The sequence below is a fragment of the Lonchura striata genome, chromosome 4 (assembly GCF_046129695.1).
Source record: "Lonchura striata isolate bLonStr1 chromosome 4, bLonStr1.mat, whole genome shotgun sequence".
NCBI lineage: Eukaryota > Metazoa > Chordata > Aves > Passeriformes > Estrildidae > Lonchura > Lonchura striata.
Window position 1 is genome coordinate 40,591,996 of NC_134606.1, and position 18,479 is coordinate 40,610,474.

Consider the following 18,479-nt stretch of genomic DNA (forward strand, 5'->3'; position numbering starts at 1 on the left):
GCTACCAAGAACCAGCAGGAGAGTTTAGCAACAGAATCAGTTCTCAGCATTATACTGCTGTTAGCAGCCTGATTACAGGGGTTATCCTCCTCTGTAAATGCTCACCTCAAAAAGATGGCAACACAGTAGAATGCTGACAGTGAAGAAAATGTGAAAGCACAACTCAAGCTTCAACATATTTTCATTTTTCAAAGGAAAGAAATCCCAAATAAACTCTTTTGAAAAAGATCATTTTAGTCTTCTAATGTATTTGATATACAGACACACGATCAGGCCAAATTTAAAGACTAAATATTCTTTTGCTAGACTCACATATAAAACGCTTAGTATCGCTGATCCTATTAAAAAATAAATACAAGGCTGTGTAGTTTAAGAGATCACTGTAGCAAGAAGGAAATGTTCATTTCTGGCTTATCTGAAGATTGCACACAATCATGTTATCACTGGTTACAAGTATAAAAATAACACATCTGGGAAACAAGCCGAAAGTTTATTTGGAAAAAGCATAGGTACATCCTATAATTAAACCATTTTTCCTCTCAAGTGTTCAAGAAAGGAGTATCTGCTTTACAACAGCATCCTGTTTAGATGCCTTCTGCCATTAAATGACGCATAAGTATCAAACTAAGGGCTACTGTACAGTTCTCCCCTCCACCCTGAAGATCTGGTGCGATGCTGTCGCATCGCTGCTCTCCATTACTGCTGTGTTGAACTGCCCTGGTGTACCACACTGGCAGTTCCCAGAAGCAAACCTTGGGCATCTAACATGTATAAGGCACACACTCAAAAAATTTCTTCCTACAGACGTCACCACATGGCATGAAAACAGTGAACAGTATGCAGAGTTTCTGAAGCAACCAGCTATTCATATACCATGCCATGCAAATGAGTTGTTAGGATAAAGAAAGATTAGGGCTCAGTTTCTCTTGTTTGAAAACAAAAGCAGCCCTATTTTTTCAAGCCAAGCTACAACAATATAAAACTGCATGCTTTCTAAAATGGCCTATGATGCCAAAAAGAATTTTTATAAAGAATCAAAGCTATAACAGTCCATATGAGAGGATGTTAGGAGAGAAAAAAACTAGATCACTATTACTCACAGCTTAAGGGCATAAAACCATTTGTAATTTATGAACATTTAAAAGCTAGATTCCCCAAAGTAGTTAAATTAACTTCCTAGTTCATGTCTTCAAAGAGAAAATGAATAGTTTAATACATCAATTAAAGAGAAGAGTTACACAACAGGCATGTTAAAGTACAGGCCACGTATAAATCCTTTTCTTTTATTTCTCATTTTCTTTAGCCAACAGAATACCGAGTTGTGATTCACAAAAGTCAGGAACACTCTGTAAAGGAGGATATACCAAAGAGATATAAAGTTATAAATTTACAAAAGCAGTTGCAGAATAAACTGTTTACCTCAAGGAAAAAAAAAATCAGTTCAATCCAAAATTACCAGGAGATTTTTGCACTATAAATGTTCATGCCAAGTTAAGTTTGCTTTCCCCAACAATGTTTATCAGACCTACTTCTCTAAGTTGTACATACTGGCTATCATTCTGTCACTCCTGTCCTCTGAGCCTGCAGTGAAGGCATGGTGCCAAATTTGCACCCTGACAGTCCAGGGTGAATAGAAATGTCAAACAGATATTTACCTCATCATTATTTGGGAGAAGCTGAGCCCCAAAGAGTTTGCTAACATAAGAAAGAAGCAAATATGCTACTAACATACTTCCCTTGCTATTTCCTGCACTGACATGAATATGATAAATATATTTTCTCTTTCCAACCCTCTCTCAACTTTAAAAAACCCTCATGACTTTCCAAAAACCAAAATTAAGTAGCTCTCTTTTAGAGATAGCATAGCAAGGACAGGAAAAGACAAGTAAAGAGACAATAAGTTACTTGAAGGGAAGAAGGAAAAACAAGGTCTTTGTACATTTCTATATATTTTTTCCTTTTCATGTAATGATGAAAGATGAAGTGCATAAACATATTTCTTTCAAATTGCAATACAGTTGTAAAATAAAATCAAACTTACTTAACAGAGAACCATCAGTAGAAAATTAACACACATAATTCAACACGAGCCATTTACAAAAACACCAGGTTTTCTGCTGCAAGCCCAATCTCTCCAGCAGCAACAGGAGGGCACCACCAGTTTCAAGTATTTCCAGCGCTAACAATGCATTAGATTTCCCACATACTTGGTCTTATTTGTGGATTATTTTGGGTCAGTGTCAGTTTCATGGATTTAAGGGTGGGTTTCTTTTCCTGTGGTGATTGCCACAGCAGGCTGCCAGCGTGCTGACTGGGGAAGTTTTCCAGCACTAACGCAGCCCTGGTGTTCCCAATTTAGCTCTCTGCTCTGTGCCCTTCACTGGGCTTTATCCCTGCATTCAGGCTGGATTCTTCACTGCGTCATTTCTTACTCTCTACCTTTCTGTGTTTCCTTATTATCCCTTCTAGACAGCAAGGCCAACTGGCAAGGACATGAGAAAGTTTAACAGTTCACACCACAGGGAAAGCATCATCCCCCAAGCCCAGCCTGGTGGCCCCACAGCCTGACCTAGTGGTTTTTGAGCATCTGCCTGCATCTCTCCTCCTGAGCACCCCACCGTGCTTCCATAACCATGTCCTGAGGCTGGACACTGCTGCTAGGCTCCCCCCAGCTGGAATCTATGCCTCTACCAATTCAAGGGACCTCGCTGCGAGTTTGCAGAGAGTGTCTTCTCCAGGAGGGAGCACTCAGCCTCCTTCAGCTTTCACAACACGCTGAAGGGCTGGGTCCAGCACTCAAGGCAAACAGACATTTGGAAAAGGTCAAACAAGGACAGAGAAACAAGTTTAGCACCACAAAAACATGTTCCAGAAGCAGCTTCCTTTTCTTTTTTTTTTTAAAAAAAGAAGAAAAAAACAGAGTTGCCAAAAAGGCATGCCACATACGATGCCTATGCAGTCAGTATGTTTTTCCATGAGAAGTTTTATTTTCTCACACAGATTCCATGAGTACAGGGATAAAAATAACATTACCACAATGACGTATCTATAGTAGGAGGAATGACTTATGGGTGCTGAGCAGAAGTCAAGGTTTCCTCTTTGCCCCAATTTGAAATCATCACCAGCCAGTCAGACGCCTGCCAAAACAATCAGTAACAGCATCTCTTCCCCAAAACCCGAATACAGGGACTGCTCAGAGAGCAGGACAAGCCTTTAGAAAATAGGACAGATGGCATTACAACTCCAAGCAAAGTAACTCCTTGTATCATTAGCTATTGAACCGCAGCTTGATGTGGGGATCAGTGTAAAGCTTATTAGTCTTTAGACAGTTGGCAGCAACAGCCACTGCAGCAACCGTTCGGGAGCAGAAGGAACTCATTCAGTTTAGTTGTTTTTCAGGTCATGTTAAGTCAAAATGTTTCCGTACGCACTCCAGTCCCCAGCTTAACCTTTCTCAGCCTCTCTAAGCGCAACTACGCTTACAAACAGCTTCGACTCACACACTCCTCTGATAAAGGGGGCTCCAGGATCGCGGCGCAGGTATCTAAAAAATTCCTGCCTGGTGCCATTGTGTAAGGATTTCACCCTACTTTGGAGAGCAAGGACTTGCCAAGAATACCACTGACCTCAGCCCCTACATTATGAAACAGCACTGCCAGCTCCAGCCAGCTATGTAAAAGTAGGGATTGAATTCAAATCCTGAGCCACCCGTACTCCGGGGCAATAACAAAACACACACACTGACACACAGAGGGAAAAAAAAAAAAAAAGAGAGAGAGAGAGAGAGAGAGAAGAAAGGAAAAAAGGAAAACCACATCACCGAAAAATTGTACTCTAAGTTCATTTTCTTTTCACCGGAAGCAACCTTCAAAACAAACCCAGCTGGCGTTTCTCCCTCTCCTTCCCCCAAAATTAGGGAGTAGGAGGAAAGTTGTCGCGTTAATGCGCGCCTTCCCTTCCCGGGAGCTGCCGACCGGGAATTCGGCGCTGGGGAGTTCGGCGGGGGCTGGGAGCGGGGTCAGCCGTGGCCGCGCCGCCCGAAGCGGGGCCGTGGGGCTCCGACCGCCCCGGCCGGGGCTGCGCGGGGCGGGCGGGGGCAGCGGGGCGGCCCCTCCGCCCGCGGGAGCCGCGGGGCACGGCGCGCTTACCTGGGGGCTGCGCTCCGCCGGGTTCTTCATCACCGCCTGGCGGAAGCTGTTATCCACGTAGGACGCCATCGCGCCCCTGCCGCCTCCCGCCGCCGCCCGGGAGGCGCTGGGGGAGGGCGGCCGCGGCCTGGCGCTGCGCGGCCGGAGCGGGCGAGGAGCGGGGAGCGGCGGCGCGCAGGCACCGCGGGCTCAGCAGCGCCGCCGCCCGGAGCTGCCGGCGGCGGCCGAGCCCCGCCGGGGGCAGCGGCGGCGACCAGGGCTCGGCGCTCCCTCCCGAGCCGGCTCTACGCCTCCCGCCGGCCCGCTCCGCCGCATCCCCTCGGGCACCGTCCTCGTCGCCTCCTCCCTCCTCTTCCTCCTCCTCCCATCCGGGCTGATGGGGGACTCCGCGCCCGCCTCGGCGACGGGGAAGTTGCCGGCTCGGGGAGGCGGAGCGGCGGGGGGCGGGCCGAGGCGGGACGGAGGAGGAGGGGGGGGGCGGGTCGCCGGGGGTCGCCGCCGGCAGGGTCCCCTCCGGCTACGGTGCCTCAGCATCCTCCCCCTGGGAACACATCCTGGCCAGGTTTAACCACAAAAAAGAAGTCTGAGCGGCCGCCGCCATGGTCCCGAGGGACGCGCATCATCGCAGCTTCGGCGGTGCTCCCTGTGCACGGATACTGGTGATGGGCAACCTGGACGCCAAAAAAAAAAAAAAAAAATAAAGACTTGATAAAGACTTGGTCTGCCGAATCTAGTGACTTCGGGGAGGCCACCTGTTGTCACGCTTCTCAAAAGTAATCCGTATCAGCCGGCTGTCCCCTCTGTCATTGCTATGTGGGGCAAAAACGGGGAAGGGAGGGGTGTGAAATCGTTAATTTATCACTGTTCTGGGGGTTATCTAGCGGCGGATTCTTCTCACGTGAACTTAAGTTTTTAAAGAATAAAGGATCTCGCAACATGGCTGATTTTCTTTGTTTACCGCGACACCGAGCCCGTCTCAGCAGCAGCCTGACAAACGCCAACCATGGAAGTATTATTAGCGTGCCATTAGCGGCGGGGTAATACTATTAATGTATTTGCTTTCACAAGTGATGTGTACCCTTCGCTGATACGGATCACACAATGTAAATAATGTCAACACTAATAAATCTCTTTAATTCCCAGTCACTAGCAGTCACATTTCAATTCCAAGTAAGGTAGTGTCATCTTTATTTCATGTTTGTATTTGTGAAAATTCCCAGAGATAACCATCTTTTCCTTACCAAACATACACTGCTAGTCCCAGGAGAAAAAAATGTTACGCTTTTAGACACAAGTGGCTCTCAAAAATGCTGTGTCTTCAGACAGGAATCTACTAAACCTACTCAATTTCTAGATACGGCTCATTAACAAAGATAGCTCTTTGGGCTAATCCTACTCATATGTGTCAGCAAAATATTTTTGCAGTAATACCAATTATTCTGGGCAGATCATTGGAAAATACTAGGGAGTGCTCCACATTCTCTATATCTTGCTTATCGGTGCTTACTAGAAGTCCTTATGGGGGATTTTAATTTTTTTTTTTTTTTTTTTTAGTAACAGATTGAAAATGTCATGTCCTGTGCCCTAAAAAATAACAGTTTAAATATGCCTCGTGTTCATCATCCAGTGATGATAATAATTCCTTCAAATTAATCAAGCCTGCAGCTATAGAAAAGTGCCAGCTTTTCTGCAGCTCAGTTTACCAATCCGGAGTGCTGGAATGCCCTTTTTTTGGGGGGCATATGTATAGCAGGAGTGCCACAGGAATGTGAGGAATGCTCTCTTGGGCTTCACTCCTCAATCACTTCAGGGCACCCATTCCCTGCTGCTGCAGCCTAGCTTGCCTGACATCTTTATATCTCTACATCAAAACAGAGCTACCCACTCTATTTTAATATGCAATTATCTTTCATTTCAGACCTATTAGCTGTAACAGCATCAAGTCGAGTGTTTTGCTCTGGTTAATTTTTTGCTGTGCTGTCTGGTAACACAATACCTGTGATTCATAGGGATATTCCTCTTCAGAGAATGGGATTTCAGGGCTCTCATTGTATTCTGATCAGTGTCACAAATCTCGATGGTTATAGATCTGTGTCAAAGGCCTATAACACATTACGTGACTTGTTAGAAATGGGAATGAATGAAAGAAGAGAACTGTACATAGAGAACTATGTACAAATATACTCAACAACTTCTCAATAATATTTAAGGATGTGTTGTGTTAACACCTTTTCTTGTGTCTGTAAGCAACATATTTGTATAAAGCAAATACTTCTGATTATTCATATCCTCCATGGTGGATACTAGCATGTCCTTTATGCCATTTTTTTTTCTCTTGCTGAAATCAGTCTAGTTACTTCTGAATAGAAAAAAATAAACAATAAATCAGTAAATAATCATCAAGATTCAGAGTAAGGACAGTTATTACTTGAGAAAACATGCAATTATCTCCAGAAACCCCCATTTTTCACTGCAAGTATTCAACAAAACATAATTTACAGTGTCAAATGCTTTTGCAACTTACATTTTCTCTTAGTCTTACTGCCTTCCGGTTTTTCATCTTCAACAAAAAATCAGTATGATTTTAAATACACATATATACCAGGACATGCCATTCATTTTGCTTATTGGTTACTCTTCAGGATATATTATCTAGCTTTACCCTTATTTACAATGGATTGGGTTGGTTGGTGGTTTTTTTGTTTGTTTGTTTGTTTTGAGGGGGAGTGTTTTTCTGGTCATGGTAATACATTACACAGGTTTCCTACCCATCTTACACCAGGAAACCAAGAGTTAACTATACACATGCAGTTCATATAATGTTGCTATTTCAACAGTATGAAAACGCTGCAACACAAAATATGACAGCTCAGCATAATATCTTTTTTGGATAGCTAGAAGTAATAGCTATGTTATTTTATAGAAGTATTTTGCCTTAGAAAGACAGGGTATCTGCCCTCCTGAATATGTCCATTTCTTTCAAGTGGTAATTTGAAATGGTCAGGTCAAACAGTTACTAAAATGCTAAGAAAACAAATTCAGCAGTTCTGGGAACATTTTGTTCATTTGCTAAACCTCATTTTAAAGAAAATACACTTTGAAAAGCTTGCACTTAGCTTAGCCATATGACTTTCAATTCATTACACCTGTAGTTAGTCACCCACAGTTAGATGCTTGGCTTGCTTGGGATGCACCAGTCTGCCCTGGTAAGAAATAAAACACTGCCATTTTGAGGGAGTTTAGCATTATCAACAGTCTGTATGGTTATAAGCCCAGGGATGCTCCTTTCTCCCATTTCTTGGGTAAGTACTTGTTTCCATCTATCAACTGGAGATAGCACAGCAGGTGAAGCAGATTCATGCAGTCAAACTCCAGCCCTTAGAATTGCCCTACTCCTTCCCATATCTTTCTTCTTGGCAACCATAAAAAGATACTTCCATAACCATTCATGGAGGTAGACAGTTATTGGGGAACAGAGGTATTGGCCTGGTGAACCCCTCCAGAGTTGACCTTGAGAACAGTAGCCATCCCCTCTGGACTGGGCAGAAGCCAATTTTGTTGGATTTTAAGTAAAATATTAATTATTTTAGGTACAAGTAAGGCCACTACCAAGGAGAGAGTATCTTATCCTTTAAATAAGATTAGCCTCTATGCTCTCTCTTTAGGGTGGCATCATTTCCAAGAATGATTCCCACTTCTGGGATTTATACATGGCTGGGATTACTACCACTTGCAATTGCAGTTTTTAGTACCTTCTGCATTATGATGAAGGGCATATGAGTTTGCTTGTTTGTTTGTGTGGTTTTGTCTGTTCATTTTTTACATAACATGCTCTGTTATTGTGGATATTTGTTGTCCAGTAATCATTTATGTATGGGCGCAATATGGAACAACCACTCTGCACCTCTGATAGGTAGAAGGCTAATTCAGACCATAGTAAAATAATTCTTGAATGTTTACCACAGGTTTTATGATCCTTTTATACTCATAAGATGTATGAAATTCTGAAGATTACAAAAGAGAACCTGGCCTGTGCCATAAAGGAAAAATCATCCTTTGTTTTGTTTTTTTTATTGAAGGAAAAACAGAAGAACTTTTGACTACTATAATGCATTTCATGCATTTATTCAGAATTTGCCACTATTTGCATAGCTACATTTGGGCGTATTTATCATTAAACTTCTGCTGTAGCTGCAGATGTATGCAAACCAGCTCTAGCTAGTTAGATTAATACTAGAGAAACAGCATGTGCCGTCCAAGTATTTATATGATCTTGGAGAGGAATTCACAGTCCACACAGTGTTCCCTTCAGCTGTACTGATAAAGGTGCCCAAACAAAAGGAAAGGTGGCTGTACTGCAGCAGCACCCAGGAGGCACAGCAGAACTGTGCTACACACTGTGTGAGCACTGAACAAATCTGCAGCAGCTCTTGAAGGTCAGGTGTGTGTTTCTGAAGGTCTGGAACATCTACACAAACTTGCTCTGTGCTTGTGACCACGGTACAGGTCTGCCCCTCATCCCTCAGGAGTAAAAGTGAAGATGGGAGGTCTTCTCTCCTGGTACCCTGCTGGGAAGGTGTGCTCCAGACCTCAGGTCAACATCTGCCCCACCTTCCCCGTCTGTGAAAAGAGACACAAAAGTAGCAACTTTTAAACTTCTTAGGTATTCTGAGATACAAAGAAGCACAGTAAAGTGCTATTTCTAGTAACAGTAGCAGCAGCATTTTGAGGGGTTTTTTTAAACATAAAACTAACCACAGAGAGAAACAGTGAAATTGCATCTTTTGCACATCAGGATGTGTGGTGAATGAGGTTGGATTGGTGGGATGGTACAAAGCACACAGCAATAAGTCAGTGCTTCAGTCCTGGTGTGCTCTGGGACAGGCTGCCAGCATGGAGAGGTGCTCTGTGTGGGTCTCAAATTGCACCTGCTACACAGTGGCAAAAGTATCAGAGAGACTAAAGTGTCATTTTAGATAGATAACACTTTCTGAATAATGTATAGGTTAAAAAGGCACTCCACTCCTTTACAAATAGTCATCCATGAACTAATATAGGCAGGATATACATAGGAACAATTTCAACTGCTGAATGTATCTCATAACAGTTTCATGATCTACAAATTTGGTGTCACATATATTTCTAATAATATATTTCAGTAAATGACATCCCAAATAAGGAAAAAAATATTTCATTCTTACTCATTGCCTTTGAAATTTAAATGACTGAACAAATTAAAGCCCAAGCTTACATTTCACTGTTTTACCAATAAACCAATCTTTCCTAAAATAAAATACAAGCTTACTCTTTCTGAAAAAACTATAATTGCATTATTTAAAATAATCTTTTGAAGTTTCTACAACCCAAATATTACATGATTGTGCCAAAGTATCAAAAGTAGAAATTGTCTAAAAGTCAAATATAGATGGGATTACTATTTATTCAAAGCTGGCCAAGTCTTTAAAATAATTTAATTCATACATATTAATGATAGATAGCCAGATGATGATTATTGTCCAACAATACTGCTTTCCACAAAACACTCGATGATAAAGTTATCTAATAGATAATGCAGAATGATAAATAAAATATGTAAAGCTCTGCTAGGAAACTGAAAAACATAGGAGATAGGAGCTTTATTCCTGAATCAGGATATAAAATATTTATATGAGAAAAAAAATGTTGTTAACATTGTTTTTAAAACCATTTGGATTTGATACTAACAGCCTAATTTTCACTGGCTGCCCTCAGAAACCTTTTCATGTTTTAAAAGTCAGATATATCATATATCATATATCATATATTATTATTATATATTATAGAAACATTTGTCTTCAGCTTTACTAGCTGTTTAAAAATATGAATATATTTATAACTTTTGGCATTACTTGAGGGCATTATTCTACAAATTAATTTTACAGCTGGTAGCATTTTTCCATAATGTATTATTGATTAATTATTCCAGATATCGCCCGTCCTCGCTCCAGCACCAAGCACTGCCTACTGCTCTGCTAAGTCAGCCCATACTGGAGCTATTCCTTGGACTGAGTCCCCAGACACCACATTCCTGTCAGTTTTCACCTCTTTACTCTTGTCACCATCTTCCAGAGAAATCATCCACGCTCCATCCTGCCTAACACACTGTGGTGAATCACAAACATGTTCCAATGTAATACTCCCGGCACTTATTAGAAGAGCATTTGCATTTACATTGCTTCCTAACAACCTTTATAAATTATTGCTTTGCCTTGAAATTAATAGTCATTGTGGATAATGTTTATGTGGCTCAGCCTTCTTCATCCTTCAGTCACCATTTAGATCTGTTCAAAGCATATGGGGATGTGTGGGTGTGTACTTAAGTGAATGTTTCTCTGCTGTGCATACATATCCTGGCAAAGCATATTCACACCTATATCATAATGTGACAAGTACTAGGTACCAATTTAAATGAATAGAACCAGTTTTAAGTTCAGTGAATTCTGTAAAATTACTTACAAATTAGTGATACCAGACTCCATCGATTTCTGTTCCATCTATTCTTCCAGGAAGAAACCATCCAGTAACTGGAATAAAAGAGTTTTAAAATAAAATTTTACTCTATCCAAAGAAAGCATATTCCAGGTAGATGGATGCTGAATTAAGCCACCAAGGTGATCTAAGCTTATCATGAAATTGTTTTGATCATTCTGGACAATTTAATGACAATATGCCTCACCTTGTGTGCAGAGCTCCTCACTGAACCTGTATTCAAAGAACATTCTTAATAGACAGATAATAAAAAAAATTACACACTTCAGGTTCAAAACACTATTATGACCAAATGTATTTCAGAGATTCTACAGTCTCAGTTAATGTCAGCAGTGAAAATTAAGGCTTTCTAGTCCTTTCCTTTTGTAATTAATTAATACAAAGAGATCCCTATTTCCACTGTAACCTTCAGCTTCTGTACAAATGCATAATGATAAACTCAAGGCTAAAATTCAGTTGGAGCAAGAAATCCTCCAGTAACACAGAAACAGAGATGTGAAGGACCAGATAAAAATAAGCAGTACTGCACTCTTAAGCAGTCACTAGCTCTGAGGTAGAAGTTTACACAATGTATTCCCTGTGTTTCTTGGATCTAAGACAGACAGCAACAACTTATCACTTTTCCTCAGGGTTTTTATGTTAATTTTGTTATTTGTTTCATTTATGTAACAGATACTCATAATACTCTTTAAACATTCAGCTGCTAGCTGTGATAAACACTATCTTCCTACTCCTGCAACAACTGATTTGTGCTGAGAACTTGCACCATTGTCTTCTTGTGCCACTGGTGGAAGAACATGGGAACACACTGCCTCTTTCACTTTTCCTTTCTAGAAAAAAAAAATAAAATAAGAATAAAAAGCCTCTGTCTTTGTTGCTGTGCTTAGCAGAGCAAGTAGCAGAGAGAAGTTGCAGATGAAGATCTGTAGCCAACCAAGTATATCTTGTAAATAAGTTTTCTAGGTCAGGAAGAGAAACTGACATGTGGGAAGTAATTGGACAGAAAGAGGTAGTTGAGATTAACGCTTTGCGGCAAAGAGATGACTCTCTGGAAGATGTAACTTTTGAAAAATAAAAGAAGTCTCAAAGATTTTGTTGGAGGAAAATATTTGCCAAGAATTTTCCTTTTGTTTTTTAGGTTTTTAGTTTTTTGGGTTTTTTTAATTGGCCACTTACAAGTGGCACCTGCCATATGCTGGCACCTGGCTGGCATGACAAGAGCCCTGTGCACTGCCACTGTAATCACAGTCCAGCTGTGCATATTTAAATTTTGTCTCTCTTCCTTCAGCTCAAGCTAGCTGGAATGGAGACAATCCTATGTATTTAGTCTTTGGATAAGGAAGTCTTGAAATACTTCACAACTACCCTCCTGCAAATAAACTGGAGGGTGGAGATTGGAATCCAAGTACTCTTGTTTGTGCACAAGCAGCATTCACATGAAGAAGCAGATTCTTCGGTGGGAGAAGAGTTCTTGAGAAGAGTTCCAGATAATTCTCCTGCTTCAGTGTATCTTTGTTTTACAGCCCACATCCTCATCTGATTAAAACTGAGACCAAAAATATTCTGCTTATTTAAAACAGCTAAGCACTCTCTCCCTGTCTCTGATCCCTGCTGGGCTTTTAGGGAGTTCTCATAGTGCTGCAGCAGAGGATGGACTCCAGCTAAAAAAAATAATGCATTGCTTGAAACCCCCAGAGAAACACACCTCTCTAAGGTGTGCTCAGCCGTGCCCAGGAAGAGCTGCATGATGAACAGCAAAACAATCTTGCCCCTGTTTGCCCAATGGCGACATCTGTGTCTTGTTAGTGACGCACGAGCTGTTAAAATAGTTTTTCTCTCAGGTGGAAGGGAGCTGTGTAACTTCATTCCGTTCATGTGAGTAGCTAACAATGTTGCCTCAAGCCTTTGCATTACTACTGCATACAGGTATGAGCTTAGATTCCTCTTGCTATAGAGCAAAGGAGTTGAAGCACAGCAGAAAATTTCAGCTTTAATTAACCTGTCTTGGTCCCTTGTGTTACAAAAATACTCTCAATGCTCCAGAAGTCAAGTATTTACATGGATACTTTGCTTATTTTCAAATAGACTTTCTGAAGTTTTATTTGAAGTACCTGGAATCTTTAACCCACACTCATCACTAATATACTCTCAGTGAGGGTCCCTCTCACCTTATATGTAAATGTCTGACCCAGATAGCAGGTTGACACTCCTGGTCAATGTAGATACAAGTGATTAAAAACACATAGAGCAGATCTTCAAAGTGCAAAAAAGGGTCTTTCAAGCAAAAATAGAATTTTTTAAAACCAATAATGCTACAGCTATTCAGTTCATTTGAATTTGGAGACCAATACTGAAGTTAGGGGAAGTATTTTCCTACTGTAGTTAGATCTTAAAAGACCTGTGCATGTGAGAATTAAATTGCACTTCATTTTATGGGAGCCTCAAACCTGAAGGTTCCAAGGCTAATCTTGTGGAAAATAAGAAAGGAATTTGTAGGTGGGTGAAAATGTATGGCATTTGAGAAAAATTGGACTAGAGTGGCCTGAACCCATTTTGTAGTGCTTGCAGATCTTTGTTTTAGCAAATTTTAAGGAGAAATAAAAGTACTGAAGATATCCAAAGTAATACATAGCTTTGAGCTATTCACTAAAATATCTCATGGTATGACCACATATATGTCTTTTCTTCAAAACCATGCAGGTAAGTAGTGGCCCTGAAAAAGCTTCTCTTAACCTTAACCCAAATGATAAAGGTTAAATCTTATGGTATCTCCATCTTCTAGGAAGCATTTGCAATCCTTTTGAAAGCAACTGAAAATACTTAATTGGCCTAGATGCACTCACTTGCACAATTATAAAGTGAAATAGGGTAGCTGGCATTAAAGGCTGAGGATGTAGAAACCATAAAAATGTGATAACTTGTTCCATTTTTAATTTCCCTTAAGAAAAATTTCTTTAATTTATGTGCCCATCGTCTCCCTGAATTTACCTGAAACACTGTATAGTAGTCATAAAGCCAGAAGATTACTCACTTTCCCTTTTTCTCCAGAGTACTTTGTGGGGCCAGATAGCTTTCCCAGGCAAATAAGAGAGAGATAAGATAGAATGTAAAAGTATTCTGGGGAAAAAAAAAAATGGGGTTAAAAAAGCATGGCTAGTTTATACCATTCCAATCCTTCACCCTACTCTTTGCAGCACTAAGAATGCAGTCCTACCTGACACACCAGGGAGTTCAGTTACACTCAGCTTCTTTCCTGAGATGCTGCAGAGTCCTTCATTCAACTGACATACCTGTGCAAATATTCACTTTGTGAAAAAAAAAACAATAATCTGAAAGAAAGCAAGGCTGCATCAAAAAGCAGGGAAGATGGAACAGAATTAAAGTATACCCTTGTTTTAGCCTATCAAGCTCTACCCTCCTCAGGGCTTGGGCTAGACAGGCTATCTGTAATCTGTTTACCCAGAAAGCATAAAGTAGGTGTATGTCTGTGGAGCAAACCCCTGTGCCTGCAGACTCCCCCTAGCAGCTAGCCCCTGCTGCTTTATCCAGAAGAGCCAACCTAGTTTAGAAACCACATCCCAGAGTGGCCCTGGCCAGGTTATGTGTGCTGGTCAACACTGGAAACTTCCACTGCCTTGTCAGTGCAAGGTAAAGCACATCAGCACAGTCATGCCAGTAGCTCAGTGCAAATACATCATTATAGAGATATCTTTTGCTGCTACAGCTTATTTCAGCCTCCTCACTAAGATGAGGTACAATATTACAAGAACTTTCAGTGAAAGGGAGTTCATATTGGGACTGTTCAGGTTACTGGAGCTGTTTTAATTATAATCATGCACTCAAAGCAGAGGAAAAAAAAATAATCCTGCACTGTCCTTTCAACTGAGAAGGCATTTTTCATCATTCTTGCCATAATCATTTCCCTCTGTTTTAAAGTATGGTTTGAGGCAAATGCTCCAAATCTTCTATCAAATTTGAGTCTCTTTGACGATCCCTGTAGGCTCCAGTTCTGCTGTATTAATTGAAGCTTAGTGCAGTAGCATATTTGGCCTCATAAATTTTAGAAATGCTGCATTTTTATCTAGTAGTAGTATAACCTGAGATACATTTTAATTAATTTTTGATGTCACTAATCACTTCTTTCATAGGGAAAGGAATGTTGCTGTGGTGAAGTCTTTTAACTTATTATTTTCATAGAAACACATCACAGAAGAACATTAGGAAAGTGTAAATAATTCCTTCCTTTATAATGCTTGCTGTGCTATACATCTTTGAACAAGTTACTAACATGTGTCCCTCCTTGTTATAACACATATAACAAAACTTGGGCACCTACCTTGCGGGGGTGTTTTGAGGGCTGGAGCTTGTAAAGTCCTTTTGAGGATGAAAAGCTTTATGTGAGTATTGAACACTAATCTCAGCCATGTGGACAAGCCGTGCACATTCAAAGTAAAAACCTTTCTAATAACATCCATCTGCATCTTGAATACAAGAAAGAAATTGTAAGACAGCCTGTCAATGATCAAGGCTTTTTCATGCAGCTCACCCTACTGTTTGGCAGCTGGCCAGCTCAGAGAGCCTACAGAGGAAAATGGCTCCGAAGGAAAAAATGTGCATGTTAAGCAGAGGACAGCTTTTGTGAAGGGTGAGAAAAAACAAGACAAATACCCTTGAATACCAAAGTGCTCTCTGGTACATGAAGGAATGAAGTGAGATGAACTGTAAGGAAGAAACTACAGTAGGCAGGAGCCTTCTCGCTAAAGATAACTCAAGTCTGTTTGCACTAAACTGGTGAGATAAAACACATTTCCACTTAAGGACCAAGACTGCTTTACATTAAGGATGTTTCTTTTGAAAGAGGTTGGGAGAACCAAGGAAGGATTTATTTGGAACTGCAGCACCTAAACCAACTAAGAATGCATGTCAGCCTTCAAAACTCTATTAATGATACCATAAAGTCTTTCAAAATAGTATGTGAGGCAACACAGTACGATCCGAGCACACTGAGGGGATCTGGGCAGCTCTTCTTCAGAGGGAGTGATTTTTCTTCAGTGGGATTTATCTCACTGGCAAAGGCACTTTAGCTCAGGGCACTGGCTCCCTTCTGTTACAAGCCCCTGCGCAGAGTCATCAGCAAATTCTTTTGCCTGATATATATATATATATGCACAGACATATATGTATCCAATGTCAGAATTAGCCCCCTTACTTCCTCTCACCAGTCATCTACAGATTCATTTCACTCAAGCTGTGCTCCAGCTGTACAGCATTGCAGTGCTGCAACAAACATATGGAGTTTCAGCCAATAGTACTCCTTCACTTCCTACAGGGTTTTAGTCTCTCTTTTTCCCTGCAATGCTTTGTGCACTACCTCAGATGCAGCAGCATTTAATGAAAGCAAAATATGGAGGAATTAAACTAATAACAACAAAATTATAATCTATCATCCTACCTTTAGAGAATTTTGTGAGGAAAGATTTCCAGCCCCTCATTAAAATGTTTATCTACAAGAGAATCCTCCTCTAACAAATCATGATTTACATTTAGATAGTACCTTTTATTCTGACATCTTGTCTTTACTGAGAAGTTGATTCCAGTCATGACTCCTGTGTAGCCTTTAATTCAAATTCCTGCCATATAGAAAGAGCCCAAAACTAAATATTTAATCAGCTTTTAATTCACATTATCTTGCCACAGATCAATTTAGCACAACTCATCAACTGCTAACATGATCAATAATTAATGTGGCTGCAGGTCATCTACTTCAGAGTTTTGTTAGTCTCTGTTATGTCTTCCTGCAGGTTGCTCCATGTGCCCATGGAGAACAGGCCAGCTCTTCCACGGCACCCTGGAGTGAAATCCATAGAGGAGCTCAGTCCACTGAAAAAAGAAATTAAAAAAAAACAAGGAACCAAACCAATTTTAAAAACCTGAAACCCCACACCAAAGCAGAAGACTTTAAATATGCTCTCAGAAGTGTTCAGGATCCAACAGATGAGCCCTGGTGAATTTTCCTACTGTGGTGTATTGTGTTACTAATCCCAGCTTTGATTTTCTGACCTGCCCCTCTCCACAGCAGGGATGGCAGAAGAGCACATGTCCACATCTCAGCTGTTCTAGCACAGGGCCTGGCATCTTGAGCCAAAGTCTTTGCAGCTGAAATTGAGATGCCACGCTGTGGACTGAAACAAAATTATTCACCTAGGGGGGGATATATGTTGTTCATTTTGAAGCTCTTTTAAAATAAATGAGAAACTAAGCCTACACAATAGAAAAAGCAGGCCATGTGCTGCCTCATATTTCCCTCCATCTCTGAAACAGATCTCACCAACTAGACACATTATTTGTTAGGCCTGAGGAAGCCCTCATGTGCACCACGTGGCTGCCTCAAAACTGCTGTACTTCTGCAATATGTTTTACTGACTTTGCTGTTCTTGTTCCAGCTGAAATTTTTGAAATCATGTGATTTAATCTGCAGTACAATGATACAGCAGCTGTATTTTCTCATCTCCTCTCTTTCTGTGATATATTAGGTTTTTCTACACAAAATACAAGCATGTCAAGTAGAAGGGTGATTTTTTACTTTGAGAATCGTGGACCACCATCAGCTGTGGAAGAAGTTTGCACAGCATAAATACAGACAATGAAAATAAAGGTTACCTCCCTTCTTGTGTGAAAATCAGTAGCAACATAAGCACACTTAACAAGATTTGCATCACTTGTGTGAGTACAACACCTCTTCAATTGCCCTGCTATTTTCAATGGCTACACTTTTTCATGGAGACAAGGGCTTGAGGATTAATCCAGCCTGTGTGTGCTGTCTCCCAGTCACAAGGTAGTCTGGCACAGTGTTGCAGGTGACAACAGGGGGCTGTGACCAGGCCCTGGATGTGCAGAGGCTGGATGCACTCCCAGCCCTGCATGACAGAGCATGAAAAAATGTGGCTTGTGGGACAGTAAAGGGAGGAGGAGTGAAAATGGGGGACCAGACTCCCATTTGAGAGGAAGAGGAAGAGAGACATCCCATTTGGGAAGAGGAAGAGAGACTGAGGCAAGTCACACTGGGAGGAGCAGCTGAAGGGTCAAGAGAAGACAGCAGCAAAATGTTGATGAACAAGTAACACTTGGTGATTCAAAGTCAGTGTCCACCAGCTCAGCTCTTACTCAGAAGATCAGCATTTCCAGTGGGCATGCACAGGCAGGCACTGCCAGTCAGATGCTCTGAAGGTGCCCTGTAGGGATGTTTTAGAAAAAGAAAACTATTAAAGTGACAATAAACACACCTCTGTACAAAAATCAGAGCTGCCACGTATGTTTAACTAGAGTGTAAGGAACATTGATATTCTTGATTATTCATTAATTACAAGTATTTTATTTTAAATCTCTTGCTGAGATATATATTATATATAGTATTGCTGAAGCATCGAGGAGATATTGTGTCATACCAGTCCCTTTAGATTCACATACACAGAAGTGGCTTGTGCCCTAAGGTGGGTACAAGTGGAAAAAAAAAATCAGGAGACAACAGATGGAACCAGCAGCTGGAGGACTGGCAGAAATCAAGGCATCTCTGACAGGCATGCCAGACAAATTTTTGTTTGGGGCTCTTTTGTTCCATATCTTTTGCCAGCACCAAAAAAACCCAAATCTCAACAAAATTACTCAATGAACCATAGAAAAAACAACTCTAGAAAAAGATCTGCATGTCCTCACTCAGATCAATTGCATGCAGTGGAAGACCCTGAAGAGCCACAGGTGCAGCCCAGGATCCACCTTTTTGGACAAAGACCCCCTGAAGCAGCA

The 18,479-nt window shown here is 41.1% G+C and overlaps 1 protein-coding gene and 1 long non-coding RNA gene across 6 annotated transcripts in view; both read right to left on the reverse strand.

Moving 5' to 3' along the window:
* The window catches only part of RAPGEF2 (Rap guanine nucleotide exchange factor 2), a 183,001-nt gene extending 178,712 nt beyond the window's left edge, over positions 1-4,289 (reverse strand). For 4 of the 5 annotated variants that reach the window (XM_021536561.3, XM_021536558.3, XM_021536559.3 and 1 more), the window contains exon 1: positions 4,149-4,289. In XM_021536561.3, coding sequence (XP_021392236.2) covers positions 4,149-4,217 — 69 coding nt within the window. In that variant the 5' untranslated portion in view covers positions 4,218-4,289. The remainder of the gene's footprint in view (positions 1-4,148) is intronic. The other variant, XM_021536560.2, reaches the window with a different exon arrangement.
* A 4,373-nt stretch (positions 4,290-8,662) lies between these two features.
* The window catches only part of LOC110473754 (uncharacterized), a 39,596-nt gene continuing 29,779 nt past the window's right edge, over positions 8,663-18,479 (reverse strand). The window contains exons 2-3 of the long non-coding RNA XR_002465930.3: positions 10,644-10,711; positions 8,663-8,768 (exon numbers count right to left, since the gene is read on the reverse strand). This is a non-coding gene — a long non-coding RNA (uncharacterized LOC110473754). The remainder of the gene's footprint in view (positions 8,769-10,643; positions 10,712-18,479) is intronic.